This window comes from Chiloscyllium punctatum, chromosome 8 (assembly GCF_047496795.1).
Source record: "Chiloscyllium punctatum isolate Juve2018m chromosome 8, sChiPun1.3, whole genome shotgun sequence".
Taxonomy (NCBI): Eukaryota; Metazoa; Chordata; class Chondrichthyes; order Orectolobiformes; family Hemiscylliidae; genus Chiloscyllium; species Chiloscyllium punctatum.
This window is the reverse complement of record NC_092746.1, coordinates 79,162,111-79,182,269: the sequence shown is the minus strand read 5'-3', so window position 1 is coordinate 79,182,269 and position 20,159 is coordinate 79,162,111. Positions and strand designations below refer to the sequence as shown.

General features: G+C 40.5%; 1 protein-coding gene across 1 annotated transcript in view; it reads left to right on the top strand.

The window, feature by feature from the left end:
* cubn (cubilin (intrinsic factor-cobalamin receptor)) overlaps nucleotides 1-20,159 on the top strand; it is a 295,475-nt gene that overhangs the window by 77,801 nt on the left and 197,515 nt on the right. The window contains exons 18-20 of the mRNA XM_072574987.1: nucleotides 3,307-3,437; nucleotides 15,002-15,188; nucleotides 18,102-18,262. Of these exons, the coding sequence (XP_072431088.1) occupies nucleotides 3,307-3,437; nucleotides 15,002-15,188; nucleotides 18,102-18,262 (479 nt within the window). The remainder of the gene's footprint in view (nucleotides 1-3,306; nucleotides 3,438-15,001; nucleotides 15,189-18,101; nucleotides 18,263-20,159) is intronic.

The following is a 20,159-nucleotide window of genomic DNA, read 5'->3' as shown; positions in this document are numbered from 1 at the left end:
AAATCCTTTATAATCTAATAGTTAAATTCTTCTGAACGTACAAGTCTTAAAACAATGGGTTTAACCTCCTCACTCATTTGAAACGACAGCTCTCTTCAAGACAGCTCATCCAAATAATTTATTTGGCAATGGTCAGATTGGAGGACATAAGATGGGGAGGAATGAACTTTGGGTAGGAAATTTCACCATACGTGGAGTAAAAATCTTAAGTGGGAATAGGAAAAATCTGTACTTCTCTATCTCTTTGTGACTGTCTTATCAGGTGTAAAGGAGAATCTAGAAATATTGAGCAAATGTAATTACATTGAAGCAAAACCCAAAAGAAGGCAATAAGCCATTGAATTATTTTCAATGCTTAGTTTGAACATAGAAAAATACAGCGCAGTACAGGCCTTTCGGCCCTCGATGTTGCGCCGACCGAAGCCTACCTAACCTACACTAGCCCAATAACCTCCATATGCTTGTCCAATGCCCGCTTGAATGACCATAAAGAGGGAGAGTCCACCACTGCTACTGGCAGGGCATTCCATGAACTCACAACCCTCTGGGTAAAAAATCTACCCCTAACATCTGTCCTATACCTACCACCCCTTAATTTAAAGCTGTGTCCCCTAGTAACAGCTGACTTCATTAGCGGAAAAAGGTTCTCACTGTCAACCCTATCTAAACCCCTAATCATCTTGTACACCTCTATCAATCTCCCCTTAACCTTCTTTTCTCCAATGAGAAAAGCCCCAAGTGCCTCAGCCTTTCCTCATACGATCTTGCCTACCATGCCAGGCAACATCCTAGTAAACCTCCTCTGCACTCGTTCCAATGCCTCCACATCCTTCCTATAGTATGGCGACCAAAACTGCACACAATACTCCAGATGAGGCCACACCAGCGTCTTATACAACTGCAACATGACCTCAGGACTCCGGAACTCAATTCCTCTACCAATAAAGCCCAGTACACCATATGCCTTCTTCACAGCACTATTTACCTGGGTGGCAACTTTCAGAGATCTGTGTACATGGACACCAAGAGCCCTCTGCTCATCCACACTACCAAGTAGTCTACCATTAGCCCAGTAATCCATCTTCTTGTTACTCCTACCAAAGTGAATGACTTCACTCTTAGCTACATTGAATTCCATTTGCCACCTTACTGCCCAGCTCTGCAACTTATCTATATCCCGCTGTAACCTGCCACATCCTTCTTCGCTATCCACAACTCCACCGACTTTCGTGTCATCCGCAAACTTGCTCACCCAGCCTTCAAGCCCCTCCTCCAGGTCATTTATAAAAATGACAAACAGCAATGGTCCCAAAACAGATCCTTGTGGAACACCGCTAGTAACTGCGCTCCAAGATGAACCTATACCATCAACTACTACCCTCTGTCTCCTTCCAGCCAGCCAATTCCTAATCCAAACCTCTAATGCACCCTCAATGCCATACCTCCGTAGTTTTTGCATTAGCCTGCCATGGGGTACCTTATCGAACGCCTTGCTAAAATCCATATACACCACATCTACTGCTTTACCCTCGTCCACTTCCTTGGTCACCTTTTCAAAGAATTCAGTAAGGTTTGTGAGGCATGACCTGCCCTTCACAAAACCATGCTGACTATCCTTGATCACATTATTCCTATCCAGATGTTCATAAATCCTATCCTTTACAATTCTCTCTAAGACTTTGCCCACAACAGAAGTGAGACTCACTGGCCTATAGTTACTGGGGCTATCCCTGCTCCCCTTCTTGAACAAGGGGACCACATTCGCTATCCTCCAGTCTTCTGGCACTATTCCCGTAGACAACGACGATATAAAAATCGTTTGTATTGTATCTTGCTTTGCCATTAAACTGAAATTCTATTCTTAAGTGGATAATAATTCACCAGAAAGCAGCATTCAAAGTTATATAATAATGAATTTAATGGGCAGGAACTTCAGCAACTTATGTATGGAAGCAACTAAACAGACTTCTGTTTGCCTTTCAAATTTGTTTTAATTATTTGGAGTAAAAATGGTATTTAGAGTCATAGAGTCATACAGACCCTTCAGACTAACAATTGCATGCTGAACATAATCCCAAACTAAACTAGTCCAACCTGCCTGCTCCTAACCCATATCCCTCCAAACCTTTCCTATTCACGTATCTATCCAAAGAACTGAGCAATGGAGACAAGTGTGCCAAATGCCTTTTTAACCGCATTGTCTATAGGCGACACAAACTTTAAAGAATATGTACTTGCATCCCGAGGTCCCTCTGTTTTACAACACTACCCAAGGCTCTACCATTAATTGTATAAGTCCCAGCCCTGTTTGTTGCACCAAAATGCAGTACCTTGCATTTATTCAGATTAAACTCTATCTACCATATTTCAGCTCATTGACTCATTTGATTAAGGTACTTTTGTAATCTTAAAAAATTTCTCCATTGTCTATAATGCCACCAATTTTGGTGTCATCCACAAACTTACTAACCATGCCTTCTATATTCTCATCCAAATCATTTATATAAATGACAAACAAAAGAGGAACCAGAACCGATCCAAATGGAACACTGCTGGTCACAGGCCTCCAGTCTGAAAAGCAAACCTCCACCATACTCTCTGTCTCCTGCCATTAACCAATTATGTATCCAGTTGACAAGCTCACCTTGAATGCCGTATGACGTAACATTACTAATTAGTCTACCATGCGGAACCTTGTCAAAGGCTTTACTAAAATCCAAATAAACAACACCTACTGCTCTGCCATCATCGACATTTTTGGTAACTTCCACAAAAAACTCAATCAAGTTTGTGAGACATGATTTTCCGCACACAAACCCATGTTATCTCTAATCAATTTTTGTCTCTCTAAATGTCAATAAATCCTATCTTTTATAATCACCTCCAATAATTTACCCACAACCAAAGTCTGGGAGAATGGAACAGTCTCTCCTTACCGTTAATAACTGTCACTTGCAATTGCTTGGCGTAAGACAAATTCCTTAAGTGTTTGTCATGCAAGTCTTAAACTGGTTTCCAGACCTCCCTGTTTTCTTTTGGTAAAAAGCCTTGCTTGCCTTGAATGAATTTCCACAGCAAAGCATGGAAACTTGTATCTTGCCATTTGTGACATAACACATTTTTCTTCTTGTGTGTTTCCCGCATAACAACCAACCCTTTATATGTTCACATGGTAGATTAAAAAAAACCTTTTTAGTGATTATGGAAAATGAAAATTATTATTGGTTTTAAAGTGATATGTTTGCTTTAATTATTGAAGAAAATTAAAATTCTTGATAGTAAAGTCAACATTTTCACAAACTCTAGGTTCTGTGGAAGGTCTGTTCCTCCTTCTGTGACCAGCAGTGGCAGTTTGATGAGCCTTCTTTTTGTATCTGATTCAAGTCTAGCTGTTGAGGGATTCTCAGCTCATTATGAATCACTTGATGCTTCCTCAGGTATGCTGTTACACTGTAGAATATTGTGGCAATGATGCTATATTACAATAATGAACAGCATGATGATGAACAGCTAATGCTCTTATGTTTATTTAAACTTGAATGCCCTGGACCTGACAGTTATAACTACATTTTTCTTGCTTTCGCTGCATATTTGATATGTAATATTGGCATACCATGGACTAAATCATGGGAAATGTTGAAACATGGACATAGATGAGGGAGGTGAGTTAAGAGTTTCTTCTGACTGAGGCTAACTGATATATGGACTTCTCTTCCCCAGAGTATAATGGAGGTTCTGTCTTTGAATATATTCAAAGCTGAGTTAGAGAGACTTTTGATGTACAAGGGAGTCAGCTTAAAGCAGGCAGGCAGCAGGAAGTTAGATTCAACATCATAACCAGAACAGACATCATTTTCTTCAATGATGGAATAGGCCATCTGCCCTTCTTGTTTTTTAAGGTTTTATGTTGAGAACCATACAATCTGCCCCACTCAAGAGATCAGACTCACAACATTGTCTTATCTGTAGTGTTAATGATTAGCACAGAAGTGCCAACAAGGTTCTAAACATCGTCCAGTAGAAATATTAGATATGGTTATTTTTTTAGAAAATATTAATTGGGTACTGGCACCCATACTTGGTATGATCTAATTGCTGTTTACAGAGAGAGTCAAGGTTTATGGGAGTAGTCAGGAAAATGGAGATGAGCCCGCAACCAGATCAACCATAATACAGAGGAACCTTGATTATCTGAACGAGATAGGCGGGCACAATTTTGTTCGGATAATTGATTATTTGGTTAATCGATGATTTATTCGGCTTTCCTCTGGGGCTTGGAATTTTCTGTAAATTCTGCTCCCTGTTCAGAGGATAAGGCAGCATCACAGCGTGTGCAAGCCCCTGCCCCCCCAACCCCGTTCAACACCGCCCCCTGCCCACCCACCCCCCAACCCCGTCCAACACCACTCCCTGCCCACCCACCCCCCAACCCTGTCCAACACCACTCCCTTCCTGTCCAACACCGCCCCCAACCCCATCTAACACCACCAACTGCTTCCCCCAACACTGCCTAACCTTGCCATCTCTCTGGACACCAAAAACAAGACTGTTGCTGCTGCTACTGCCTTTTGGGGGCGTGGGGGTGAGTCTCTAAATAACACACACACACACACCCACACACACACCCACACACACACTCACACTCACACGCACACTCACACGCACACACTCTACCGCAACTTTTTGACAGGTTCCACAATGTTAGAGAGATTATCTGGGGAAGGGGGTTTAGAGTACACCTCTGTGTAGAACTTCAGGGAAAGTATGGGAAGAGAGACAGAAAGAGGGGGGCGTTGATAGGTCAGTCATTTAGAGACAGTGCCTGCACTCCCATCAGCCCAGGACTGTTCTCGGCAGCACATTTAATCACTGGAAACAAAGACGCGATCAGTGTTGAACACACGTCTTTGATATAATGTTTCTGTCAGGGCCTCGAGATCTCTTTCAGATAATCCAATTTTCGGATAATTGGTATTCGGATAATTGAGGTTCCTCTGTACACCTAATAATGAAGCAGGCCAAGTGGCCAAATGACCTATTTTTGCTCCTTACTCCTATGCTTTTTTAATCCTTTTTGCTGTAAAGATAAAACAAGCAGAATCATTTTTGAATTTTAATATTACTGTTCAGCAATATATATGGGATGTCATCATTGACACTGAGAGGGATCTGAAAACAGGAAGCACTTCTTCGCTCAATCAGTAATGGAAATCTGGAGCCCTTTGCTCAAACTGCTCTGGATTTTGGGTCAATTGAAATGTTAAAACTGTGATTGATTTATGTAAGTTAAGGGTACCAAAGAAGATAGGCAAAGGTGCATCAAGGGAATTGAGGTACAGATAAGCCATGATCCATAAACATTTGGATGGATGTGATTTAAAACTAACAAAACTCATTTTAACTATCTCATCACTAACATATAGAAAAAGGAACTGTATTTGGCTATACAGTTCAGAAACAATAGAGTTAGACACATATGGGACTCAGCATAATATACAAACACAGGAAGGGGCATAAGAAGACTCATATTTTACAAAAAATTGAAATAGATTCCAACGGTGTTAATAACTGTTTGCCACTTTTGATTAGGGTCATAGTGTCGTCGAGATGTACAGCACAGAAACTGAGCCTTCAGTCCAACTTGTCCTTGCTGACCGGATATCCTAACCTAATCTAGTCCATTTGCCAGCAATTGGCCCATATTCCTCTAAATCCTTTCTATTCATATTCCCATCCAGATGCCTTTTAAATGCTGTAATTTTACTACCCTTCACCACTTCCTTTGGCAGTTCATCCGAGACACGTACCACACTCTTCGGTCCTTTATATAACTTTCCCCTCTAACCCTGAACCTATGCCCTCTAGTTCTGGATTCCCCCACCCCAGGGAAAAGACCTTGTCTATTGACCCTATCTATGCCCCTTATGATCTTATAAACATCTTTAAGGAGATCTCAGCCTCCACTGCTCCAGGGAAACAGCCTTGTAAATCATTTCCGAATCCTTTCAAGTTTCACAGTATCCTTCCAATAGGAAGGAGACCAGAAGTGCACCAAAAGTGGCCTCGCCAATGTCCTGTAAAACTGCAACCTGGCCTCTCAACTCTTCTAGTCAATGCTCTGAACAAAAAAGGAAAGCATACCAAATGTGACTATCTACCTGTGACTCAACTATCAAGGAACTATGAACCTGCACACCAATGTCTCTTTGTTCAGCAACACTCCCTAGGACCTTACCATTGAGTGTATAAGTACTGTTCTGATTTGCTTTTCCAAAATGCAGCACCTTGCATTTATCTAAATTAAAATCCATCTGCCGCTCTTCAGCAAATTGACCCATCTGATCAAGCTCCCGTTGTAATCTGAGGTAACCTTTGCTGTCCACTACACCTCCAATTTTGGTGTCATCTGCAAACTTACTAATCTCCTATGTTCACATCCAAATCATTTATATAAATGTCAAAAAGCAGTGGACCCAGCAGCGGTCCTTGTGGTACACCACTGGTCACAGGTCTCCAGTCTGAAAAGCAACCCTCCACCACCACCCTCTGTTTTCTAGTTTCAAGCCAGTTCTGTATCCAAGTAGCTAATTCTCCCTGTATTCCATGAGATCCAACCTTGCCAACCAGTCTCCCATGAGGAACCTTATTGAATGCCTCACTATAGTCCATATAGATCACATCTATTACTCTGCCCTCATCAATCCTCTTTTTTACTTCTTCAAAAAACTCAATCAAGTTCGAGAGACATGACCTCCCACACACAAAGCCATGCTGACTATCCCTAATCAGTCCTTGCCCTTCCACTTACATGTAAATCCTGTTCCTCAGGATTCCCTCCAACATCTTGCCCACCACCGATATCAGGCTCACTGGTCTATAGTTCCCCGTCTTGTCCTTACCACCTTGCTTAAATAGTGCCAACCACGTTAGTCACCCTCCAGTCTTTCAGCACCTCGCCTATGACTATCGATGATACAAATATCTCAGCAAGGAGCCCAGCAATCACTTCCCTAGTTTCTCACAGACTTATAGGGTACACCTGATCAAGTCCTGGGGATTTGTCAACTTTTATGCACTTCATGCCATCCAGCATTTCCTCCTCTATAATGTGGACATTTTTCAAGATGTCACCATCTATTTCCCCACATTCTATACCTCCCATGTCCTTCTCCACAGTAAACACTGATGCAAAATACTCGTTTAGTGTCTCCCCTATCTCTTGTGGCCGCACACATAGGCTGCCTTGTTGATCTTTGAGGGGCCCTATTCTCTCCCTAGTTACCCTTTTGTCCTTTTTTTGTAAAAAAAAAACCCCTTTGGATCCTCCTTAACCCTATCTGCCAATGCAGTCAAGTCCCCTTTTTGTCCTCCTCATTTCCCTCTGATGTAAAAACATCATTTTTTAAACCAATGGCTAGTGATTGCCTTGTAATGGTTGTTGACAAATGTGAAGTCCTAATTCCTCTGTGTCCTGAAACATAATTGTCCTCTTTCCCTGAATGTTTGTTTGAGTCCTTGTAGCTTGCTCATAAATTGAAATGTCTCAACCTTAAAAGTGTATGCATGATATTTGGCAAGGGAGGTCACATATTCATATGAGCAGGTCTCCAATCATGATTCACCGTGAGCATAATTCTGTATTCTAAAATTTCTTGAATTCAAATGAAACTTTTTTTGACCTGAAAACCTTCTTCATATCCCTAATTCTATTCAAATTTTTGAAAATGACTTCCTAATAAACTGGATCATTTTAGCTTAGTGCTGCCAGTCTGCATAAATAAGGGCAAGAGTTGTTTTATAGGTGAGATTATAGAATCCCTACAGTGTAGAAACAGGCCCTTCAGCACAACAAGCCCACACCAACCCTCCAAAGAGCAACTCACCCAGACCCATTCCCCCTACCCAACATTTATCCCTAACTAATGCACCTAACCTACCCATCCCTGAATGCTAGGGGCAATTTAGCATGGCTAATTCACCTAACCTGCACATCTTTGGACTGTGAAAGGAAACTGGAGCACCTGGAAGAAACCCACACAGACACAGAGAGTCTGTGCGAACTCCACACAGATTGTCACCCAAGGCTGGAATCGAACCCAGGACCCTGGTGCATTGAGGCAGCAGTGCAGCCCCTATTAGAGATATTAGAGCTGTTTTCCTTAAGTTTGGAATTATTATTGGGGTAGCAAAGTGGCTCGGCAGTTAGTGCTGCTGCCTCACAGCGCCAGGGATCCAGGTTCGATTCCACCCTTGGGTGACCGTTTGTGTGGAGTTTACGTATTTTTCCCGTTTCTGCATGGTTTCCCTCTGGATGCTCAATTTCCTCCCACAGTCCAAAGATGTGCAGGCTAGGTGGATTAGCCATGGCAAATTCAGAGTTACAGGGATAGTGCTGAACTGGGTGGGAATCTCTTTGGAGAGTCAGTATTGACTCGGTGAGCTATGTGGCCTCCTCCCACATAGGGATTCTATGACTGTTGATTGCAATTGCTTTCCTTACTGGATTTATATTTTGAATATGGCATTGTATTCTGCAGTGGCTGAGACCAGACTTATTTTCCTTTGCTTCTCCTGAGATGTCTTTTTATCAGCTGCTTATTTTACTGGCCCAGACACGAGCTGAATAAACTCTTACTGTCCCATGACCTTTCTATCTTTCTGTGGTTATTTGCAGCAAGCAAGTTGATCAGCATGGGAATTTTTCTGGATAACCTCATGCCAATTCTGCTCTTGGATTAGGAGAAGAAAATGGATGAATCCAACTCATTGCTAGAAATACTCATGCAGCAGCTATTGTTTGGCCAGACATTTGGCCAGACTAAATGTGGAATTTGGCATCTTGACAAATATTTCCAAACTATTATTCACAATTCAGTGGCCCAAACAATAACATGCTGTCCATTATCATTGACCATACTTGGTCATTAGTACATTTGGTGCTACCTAAATTAGTTCTTTAAATCTCTTTAAAAGTAAAGATCTTTGTTTAAACTGAGTACAATCATATAAATTTCCTTACAAGAGATTTATACATTTGGTGCAACTGTTTGTGCAATCGTGCTTCCTGTGGAACCCAGTCTGCTTCTTTGGGAGGAATAAATAGAGGAAAGATACTGATCTTCAGTCAAGGAACTCTTGGATTGATGTGTCATTCTGTGCTGTACCAACTGATGGCCTAGAACTTCTGTCAGTTCAGTAATGTGACAGTTTTCATATCCTGCTACTAAGCGTCACTTTTGTGGAGCCATTTTATTACTACAGCTTTGTCTTCTCTTGCCAGGAAATATTCATTAGGGAGGGTGCCCTGGATTTCACTCTCAGGCTAGTATAGATTTCATGATTTGAAAGTGAGTCTTGATGGTTCTTGGGTGTGGCTGTGTGGTCACCTGCCCCCCTACACACATTCTGTCAGATGTCCAAACATTGGAGGGGCTAATACCCTTAATGGTAAGGTCCTGGGAAATGTTGCTTAACAAAAAGACCTTGGAGTGCAGGTTCATAGCTCCTTGAAAGTGGAGTCGCAGGTAGATAGGATAGTGAAGAAGGCGTTTGATATGCTTTCCTTAATTGGTCAGAGCATTGAGTGTTGGAGTTAGGAGGTCACGTTGCAGCTGTACAGTACGTTGGTTAGGCTACTTGTGGAATATTGTGTGCAATTCTGGTCTCCCTGCTACAGGAAGGATGTTGTGGAACTTGAAAGGGTTCAGAAAAATTAACAGGAATGTTGCCAGGATTGGAGGGTTTGAACTAAAAAGAGAGGCTGAACAGGCTGGAGCTATTTTCCCAGGAGTGGTGACCTTATAGAGGTTTATAGAATCATGAGGGGCATGGATAGGGTATATAGACAAGGTCTTTTCCTTGGGGTGGAGGCATTCAGAACTAGAGGGCACAGGTTTAGGGTGAGAGGGGAAAAATTTAAAAGAGACTTAAGGGGCAACTTTTTCACACAGAGGGTAGTGCATGTATGAAATGAGCTGCCAGACAAAGTGGTGGAGGATGGCACAATTACAACATTTAAAAGGCATCTAGATGAGTATATGAATAAGAAGGATTTTGAAAGATATGGGCCAAGTGCTGGCAAACGGGACGAGATTAGGTTGGGATATCTGGTTGGCATTGATGAGTTGGACTGAAAGATCTGTTTCTGTGCTAAATTAAAAATCTCACAACACCAGGTTATAGTCCAACAGGTTTATTTGGAAGCACTAATTTTCGGAGCACTGCTCCTTCATTAGGTGGTTGAGGAGCAGCGCTCCGAAAGCTAGTGCTTCCAAATAAACCTGTTGGACTGTAACCAGGTGTTGTGTGATTTTTAACTTAGTACGGCCCAGTCCAGCACCGGCATCTCCAAATCATGTTTCTGTGTTGTACATCTCTATGACTCTATCATTCTATATGTGACAATCTGGCTGGACCACACCATTACCATTGATTCCTTTTGCCAGCCCACTGACATTAGACACTCTTCATGGGAAAGTAGAACTTGGTCATGTTGAGCTCAGTGAGACTGTGTATGATGGTCATCTGACATGAATGCCCATTGGAACTTCACATGTTCAAGGAAGATGGCAGAATTCCAAAGCCTTCATCGATTACCTAAACATGCTGTTGATGGATCATCCACGAGCTGCCATCTTCAGCTTATTATCTGTCATAGCCTCAGTGCTTACATTAATACCTCAGGATCCAAAATCAGCACTATTTAAATGCTAAACTTATAGGATTGTTTTACATGTAGTTCAGGCAGGGGCTGGCACATCCCAGAAATCCTGCCAACACCATTCTTCATGCAATCAACAGATCACTCTGCTCACTTGTGCTTTGTCTTTCATTTGGTACATTCCACTCTGGTTCACTGCCTAAGGGCAAATATCCCTATACCCAGAAGGGACTGAGTGACTACCATCTGCTCTGAAATGTTAACAAGGCTGTATGTTCCAGAATTTGAGTGTTCCTCCTTAGTAAGGAGAACAAAAAAGATTATTGCAGTGAAAGAATAAATAAGACAGTTTCATTGTTTGATGTGCTCACATTTATTACAAATGACAGAAGGTCATAATTAAAGACAAACAGATAGTTAATATGAACTTGCAACTAATATGTGCCAACTTACTTCCCCAATCCTACATTTTTATCTGGTCATCCTCCACAACATTGCTCCACCTGTTCAGAGACAATAGGAAATATATTTCATATAAAAGTATAAAAGTATTAGATATGCACATACAGCTCATATTAGGTCTGATGATGTATGTGCAACACTTACAATTTGTAAGACTTTGATTAATTGTAGCAATGAATGAAAATGTAAGCTGTGAGGAGGATGCAAGAAGTATTCAAGAGAATAATTATGGATAAATAATATTTAATATTCAGTGATTCAATAACAATTTAATATTCAGTGATTCATTGTGTTATCAAAGAAGAGAAATGGTGAAGCACACTTCAACATGACAGAAATGGATGACAGAAAAGACAGAAAATCATATTGCATTGAAGAGCCCATAGAATTGCCTGTTGGTTAGCATTCCACCAGATTTTGTTTTAAGTTTCAGTGACATCAGGATTGAAATGTTAGGGTGGGGCACAAGATGGAGTCCAGAATTCCTGTTTTCACTTCTGTCCTTATGTGTAAAGCAATTTTAGAATTGCTCAGATGAGTCTTTTGGGTGTGGCCAAGTGAACTGCCAATTGTTTTCAGTTCTTATATTGCGTATATTCCTATGAACATACTTAATATATTGCAGAGACTACATCAAACAGATTTATCGTGCACTTCAAGTAAATAGATAGCAACTAAAATAATCTTAAGTGATTGTTTACTTTCAAAATTTTCTGAAAGTATCAAAACTAATTTTTAAATACTGTGTAAAATACTTGCACAATCTCCAAAGGGTTAGTCTGAATTTGAGGCCTTCAGGATGTGAATCAAAAGGAAGATATTAAATATGAGTTTTGAGATAGTTGATATACTTTTATATTTGGAATGGAGACACCCTGAAAACATACTGTGACTAACTGGAAGAATTTAGCTTCTGTAATGGTCTTTATGGTGTTTTAGTAACAAAGGCGGCATTTGCTGTAATTTCTGTGGCATAACAAATATCTGCCAACCATCTTTTTGATTTCACATCAAACGCACAGCTCAAAAAACCGTTATGCTCTGATCCATTGCAAATCAGCTGCAGGAAATATAACAAACAAAAGCAGATGAGAGCACTGAGATGCTGGGTACTTACGGGAAAAACAGTGTTAAACTCTTGCATTGGAATCAGATTAATCGAATAGTTATGGCAGTGGCTCTTGTTTCACAAAATGTGTGATATCAGTAGTAAGGAAGAGTGGTAAGCATTGATCATTATTAATATCTTCATTAATGAGTGCAAATTTTGACATTTGGATACAGTGGACAACTTCCAAGCAGAAGCTCATGCAGTGACTCATAAAGCATACAGCTTTTTCCTAAGCTACGCACTAAACTGCAGGAGAAGTTCTGGCATCCTGTGCACAATATGATTTTATGGTTTCATGCTTCCAGAACTGCACAAAAGTGCTTTGTGCTCTGTTTGCACTGTTGGCTGATATTCCATGGCTTAATGAAACGCAGCAGGATAAAATCGCACAATTTGTGGCCACAGACTGGATTGGTTTGATTTTCCACTGCTTGCAGAAAAAAATGCACAGAGAAAGGATTCTTTTTCTTTCATTTCTAAATGTGTGCGCAATTATATAAAACAGCCAATATGTATTCAGAGTTTTGTGTGACTAGTAAGTGTACAACAGTTAGCATGTTTCTCGATTTGCAAATATAAAAGTGAAAGTGTGAGTTATGAGTTGTGTTGAACATGGTCTGTTGCAGCAGAAAGTCTTGCTTCAGTACAGCAATGAAAGCAATTCAAATTACCAAATAAAGCTATCTGTAAAAGTTGAATATAGTGAAACAGTAATTCATGACTTAACTTTTAAAGTCAAATATAAATTGAAAAAAAAATTCTTAATTGCTTACAGATTCTACTATTGGAACATCAATCTTTCCAAATGAGGCAGTGACCAAATATCTTCTTTGATGCATATTGAAAGACATTTTGAAAATGCACATTGCTTCTTTAGTTCGCTTTAACGTCAGTGGAAATCTGTTCTTCTTAGGCTGGCATTTTATTAATGACTTGGATGAGGGAGTCGAAGGGTGGGTCAGTAAATTTGCAGATGATACGAAGATAGGTGGAGTTGTGGACAGTGAGGAGGGCTGTTGTCGTTTGCAAAGGGACTTAGATATTATGCAGAGCTGGGCTGAGGAGTGGCAGATGGAGTTCAACCCTGCCAAGTGTGAGGTTGTCCATTTTGGAAGAACAAATAAGAATGCGGAATACAGGGTTAATGGTAGGGTTCTTAGTCAGGTGGAGGAACAGAGGGATCTTGGGGTCTATGTTCATAGATCTTTGAAAGTTGCCACTCAGGTGGATAGAGTTTGTAAGTAGGCCTATGGTGTATTATCCTTAATTGGCAGAGGGATTGAATTCAAGAGTCGTGAAGTGATGTTGCAGCTGTACAGGACTTTGGTTAGGCCACAGTTGGAGTACTGTGTGCAGTTCTGGTCGCCTCACTTTAGGAAAGATGTGGAAGCTTTGGAGAGGGTGCAGAGAAGATTTACCAGGATGTTGCCTGGAATGGAGAATAGGTCGTACGAGGATAGGTTGAGAGTTCTCGGCCTTTTCTCGTTGGAACGGCGAAGGATGAGGGGTGACTTGATAGAGGTTTATAAGATGATCAGGGGAATAGATAGAGTAGACAGTCAGAAACTTTTTCCCCGGGTACAACAGAGTGTTACAAGGGGACATAAATTTAAGGTGAAGGGTGGAAGGTATAGGGGAGATGTCAGGGGTGGGTTCTTTACCCAGAGAGTGGTGGGGGCATGGAATGTGCTGCCCGTGGGAGTGGTAGAGTCAGATTCATTGGCGACCTTTAAGCGGCATTTGGATAGGTACATGGATGGGTGCTTAATCTAGGATAGAAGTTCGGCACAACATCGTGGGCCGAAGGGCCTGTTCTGTGCTGTATTGTTCTAAGTTCTAACAGATTTATGTGGGAATTCCCATTTCTTCTATAAGATATGGAATTTCTAAGTGTCTAATGCCACTGTACTCAGTCAGGTAAGAAACGTTGGGACCAAATTGATGACATCAACTATCAGAACTCCCACTTTTCTTGTCTCTCCTACATTTGAGTTGGGATTGCAAATGTTCATATATCTGGTGAAATAATGTGAACAATTTTAATATGGAACATGATCAGTGAATGGGTGGCACTAACGTGGGGAGTGCTCTGCAGCATGTTACCTGTGTGAGAGTGGCATGTTTAACTTAATGCCTTGTTAAGATTAAGAACTAAAATTTGTCCTGAATGGTACAGCTATTAAGTAGGCATCAACATAAACATGTAGATTTGTTTTCACCTTGTGCAAACACCAAGTTATGGGTTCCTGAAAGGAAAACCATTCTCAAAGTTAAACTTTGAAGTATTGTTTGCAAGCTGAAGTGCTATAGGGTTTTGAATTCTATACTACAGGACTGGAAAGATGCCATCATCCCAATTTACACCATTTCTCACAGTAGTTGTGATGTTGTAGATTTAAAGGATGTGACCATTAAACCTGCTTTCCCATGAGCAGTACCTCTTATGTGAAGGTTGTACTGACTGAATCAAAACAGTCCACAGTGGGGTTCAGTTATATGACGTTTCCAAACCATGGCCAACATTTTCCATCTCATCTGAATTGGTGACATTCTGAATGTTATTATCATTTGAGCATCATTGAAAGGACTATCTGTAATTTCAAAGACTAAATAGCTATAGGTTACTGCACATAAAGACGCCAGTCAGCCCATTGTGGGGGAGTATTAGCTATGTTTCCCTATCCTTTAGGTGCTGGTTAGATAAAACTACCCAGCAGTGCGGTAATACACAAACTTATGTTATAGTAAAGTATTTTTTTTTCACATAGTATGTCGGGAAGAATTCTTTGAATTGACTGGTACTTTAACCTCTCCAAACTATCCAAATGGTTACTCTCGTAACCAAGAGTGCATCTACACAATCAGTGTGGAAAACAACAAGCAAATTCTACTCAACTTTACTCACTTTCAGTTAGATGGACACCAAACTTGTACTTCTGGCTATGTTGAAGTTAGGTAAGTGTCTTTATTTTTGTTGCTCCTTAATTAAACATTTCAACATTCCAATTCCATACACTTTACAAACCTTTAAGCTATACTTTCTGCATAGATTGTAAGTGCAAGAGCATCTGTTTCAAGTGAGACTATTAAGGTTGGAATTTGGCTAACGAGGCACATAGTTCCAGACCCAGCTCAATAATACATGCCCATGTGATTTTCATACCATAGAAAGATGGTGTGTGATGAAGTCAATTCACTGACTGCAGCACTTAGAAGTGACCAAGAGGAGTGGTGGTTAGTGTGTGGGGGTGGGAGAATGGTGTTGAATGCCAGATGGGCTGGTTATAAGGCCTAGGTTCCTGATGAAGGGCTTTTGCCCAAAACATTGACTTTCTTGCTCCTTGGATGCTGCCTGACCTGCTGTGCTTTTCAAGCACCACTCTAATCTGGACTCTGGTTACAAGGCCTGTTTTGGTTTCTGGAACTTCACCCTAATTGTTTTAGAAAATGTTGAGTCTTCATCCTCTCACATCTTCATCCAACTCTCCCTGGTCCATCATACCTTACATGCCAATCCAATGCCAATTCATGCCCCCAATCAACCCCAGTGGCTTTCAATTCCTCCACATGGCACACAATTCCTCCTTGTTTCATGTTGTCAGCAAAATTGGAAAATTACATTGATAGATATTATGAGTAGCTGGGGTCCAAATTCCTCAGTTGCCCCACTAGTCACTCCCGTCTACTCCAGCAAAGATCCTCTCTTGGCTCTGTTCGCTAACCAATTGTCAATCTGTGCCAACATTTTATCTCCAATCCTGCATGGTTTTTAACTTGCACACTAACCTCTTATGTGAAACTTTAATCAAAAGCTTTCTGAAGATCCAAATTCAACTGGTTCTCCCTTACCTATTCCAATAGTTACTCCAGTAGATTTGTCAAACATGGCTTCCCTTTCATGTTGACTTTGTCTCATCCCATTGGTATTTTCAAAGTTGCTGTTAACACATCCTTCAGAATAGACACTAGCATTTTACCCATGACTTATTTTAGGCCCTTTTGAATCGGCTTCCATTACCTTTACAGCAATCACAATGACTTCTTCACTCATTATCCCATTAAATTATTACCAGGATTATTTTGTGTAAAATCCCGGTTTTAATAACTTTATGACACCCTTGCCTGTTTTACACTAGCCCTTTAACCATGCAAAGAATGGAGTTATAAATGTTACCTGAAATCAATAGCATTGAAACTGTCTTTCTTGCACAAGCCTCCTCTGATCATATTTCAGTCATTATTGAACAACCCGTTAATCTGATTTTTACCATGGTATTCAACTTGATGGAATCATCAATGTCTTTTTGAATGGATAGGACAACTAGAATGATGCCAGGGATAATTCATGAAACAGCAACTGCACTTCGGAATGCATTTTATTTCAAAGCCTGCTCTGATTTGAGGTTTTGAATCCCTACCATGTGCTACACACCCCCCCCCCCCCTCCGACCCCACCCCAGTTCCATGTGTCTTTTATTAAAAAGTGAAGAACCTGCTGCATTTCAATAAATTGCTATGACAATTATGACTTTAAAAATGAGCATAACTATAAGAGTTATTGAGTACCAAAAAAAAGTGAAAAAAGTTTTTTTCGAAGGGAAGATTGGTAATATTTGACTTCGGAAGCTAGATTTTCTTCGGGGAAGATTCTCCACTAAAGGTAGTTTTGATTGAATTTCCACACGGGTCCTGTATTTCATTATTATCCAAAGTCATTGTCTGATAAAGGTGTTTGCAACTCATACCCTCTCTCCATCTCAAAGTTTTCATTCATGTGACAGCCCCAGAGTCTGCTCCTACATCCCTTGCTATTTGAGGTAAAGGTTCTCGAAGCGTTAAAGTTATATTACATTGACTTCAATCATTGCGCTGATGTCACACCTGCTGTAGGCTAAGACAAGGTGTTCGATTCTAGCTTTTGGATGGAACAGATATGTTTTTCCAATTGCCTAAGGTCCAATTATGCCTGTCCAAACTTACTTGCATTTATGCAGTAAATCTGCTTGTTATCTAAGAACAGTACTTCCTCTTCAGATACTCTTATAATGGTCTATCCTGTGTCACTAACTATTAGCTGGGCCTAAGACTAGCAAAGACAAAAGTGGCAGCAAACTATCTCCAACCAGTACCACACACTGGGAGAAGTGGCATCCACCACAAGTTCACCTGGGAAAGCATCCCTCTTTTGATAGTGCCTGGTCACAACCATAACTGATGTGGAATATCAGGAAAACTGTTGACTTCTCTTCAACTAACCTCGTATAGCTTTTATAAACCTTGGGGTGGGGGGATGTTGAGAAGTGATTTTACTTCAATGCTCTGAGCATTATCAGATTGTAAACTTTCAAGTATTAACTCTTTAATTTCTCACAATTATACTCAATGTTTTGAGTTTGTCAGCATTCCTTTAATGTCCAGACTGGATTCTACAAGTTTCTTCTGTGCCAGGATAGCCAGCATTTTCTATGCAAACATGACTGCTTCCACCCACAAAATGATCTCTCAGCACAATTGCCACTCAGTACAAATGCTATCACCAAATCTCCAAAATCAGAACACAACATTCTTTAAAGCTACAGTACTGAATATATTTGTATTTTGTATGGTTGCATGGAATACTTAAATTGAAATTTCATTGTTGAAACTGTAAAATGTTCTTTTTTATGACTTGCTTACATTGCAGGTAATGTTGCATCAAGAATAAAAGATACTACTAAATTTTAAACCATACGAACATTTGTTAGCAAAGCACTTAATATTACACACAAAACAGCATTCATTCTTGTAAATGTACAAGTATGTGTTTATTCTGTCTATTATTTGAGATCAAAGATCTCTTAACATGAAATGACTACTTACTTATTTCAGGAACGGTGGGTATGAAACCTCCCCCTTGGTTGGACAGTATTGTGGATCAAAAGCCCCGCCACCTATCATATCCCACAGCAATCAGCTATGGATTAAATTTAAATCAGATAACACTCTTCAATATCGTGTATTTAAGGCTCATTGGGATGGCACCACAACAGGTAATAGCGTCACATGATAAAACATATCAAACACTAATTTTAGATTGATAGATTTAATTTGGGCAAAGGGTATGCCTTATTTGTATGCAATTTTAATGACAAAGTGACAACACAGTGGCTCAGTGGTTAGCACTGCTGCCTCACAGCACCAGGGACCCAGGTTTGATCCCAGCCTCAGGTGGCTGTCTGTGTGGAGTTTGCACATTCTCCCTGTATCTGCATGGGTTTCATTCAGGTGCTCCGATTTCCTCCCACAATCCAAAGATGTGCCCGTTAGGTGAATTGGACATGCTAAATTGCCCATCGTGTTCAGGGGTGTGTAGGTTAGGTGCATGAGTCAGGAGTAAATGTAGGGGAATAGGTCTGGGTGGGATACTCTTCGGAGGGTTGGTGTAGACTTTTTGGGCCGAAGGGCCTGTCTCCAAACAGTAGAGATTCTAATTCAAAGCAGGAAAGAATCACAAGTTTTCACAAACCTCTGGGGTAGGATGTTTCAGCATTTTGATCAAATAAGGTTACACGGAGTTTGGATGAGGTATGAACTGTCACTAATCAGTACAGATCCAGGTCTTGTTGAAAATTAATATGGATTCTTCCTTATCTGATAAACCATGAATTAAGCTGAAGATTATGTAATGAATGAATAGCCGCACTACTACACTACGGATGGAGAAAATGTAGTTGATGGAAACCACTGAAGGTGGTAGGAAATATTGGTAATCCCATGTGTGTAGACACCTTGCCCTTTTAGATGATTTGGGAAGTGAATTTGAGAAGTGCAGTTGAGAAGCCATGGTAGCTTGCTTGCATTGCATTCTGTGGAAAATCATAGTATTATGATGGAGTAAGAAAAGAATGTTTGTCTTCATTAGTAAGTGCTGATCAAGTGGACTAGCACTAAAAAGCATTGAGATGTACTATTTTTACCCATATTTCTAAAATAGTTCACAGTTATTAATGTAGTCCAGATGTGTACATATGCAGGGCATAAACTAGCAGTCTGATTTTTAACTCCATCTACTCAACCTGGTCAGAATGCTTACTTACTGCATCACCCAGGGCAATATCACAGAATTCTTACAGTTCAGAAGGAGACCATTCAGCCCACCATGTATGAGCTAACTCACCGCACAATTAAACTGACTGGTCTGTAGTTGCTTGGCTTATCTTTGGATCTGTTTTGAACAAGGTCATAACATTTACAATTTTTCAGTCCTTTGGCACCATCCTAGAGGATAAAGAAAGTGAAAAAATTCTTGCCAGTGCCTCTGCAATTTCCATTCTCACTTCCCACTATTTCCTATGCACTTCACCTAGTCCCAGTGCTTTGTCAACAAGTATAGTACCTTAATCATCACCATAATAGGGCAATAAGACCAAGAAGGTTATGTTAGACTGGGATTCCATTATAACTAGTCTATAATTTTTACACTTCTGTAATTTCCTTGTTTGGTTTGTTCCTCAACATCCTTCTCACTAATTGGCAGACTATAAACAGCACTGAGCAATGCAATTTCATCTTTTTGTTCCTTAGTGATTGTGTCATGGCATGGCCTTAGAACGAAAAGATGACCTTATAGAACTGAGATGAGGAATTTCTTTAGGTGGTGAATCCAAAGAACTCATTGCTGCAGAAGGCTGTGGAGGCCAACTCACTGAGTGTCTTTAAGACAGAGATAAATAGTTTCTTGATTAGTAAGGGTATCAAACGCGGCAGGAAAAGGCAGGAATATTGTGTCAAGAAACATGTCAACCATGATTGAATGACAGAGCAGACTCACTTGGCTGAATGACATAATTCTGGTCCTATTGTCTTTTTAAGATATTCAGTTTCTCCAGCTCTGCAAAACACTCATTAATCAATAAGATGAATGGAGTAGGTTTGATATTTCTTTTC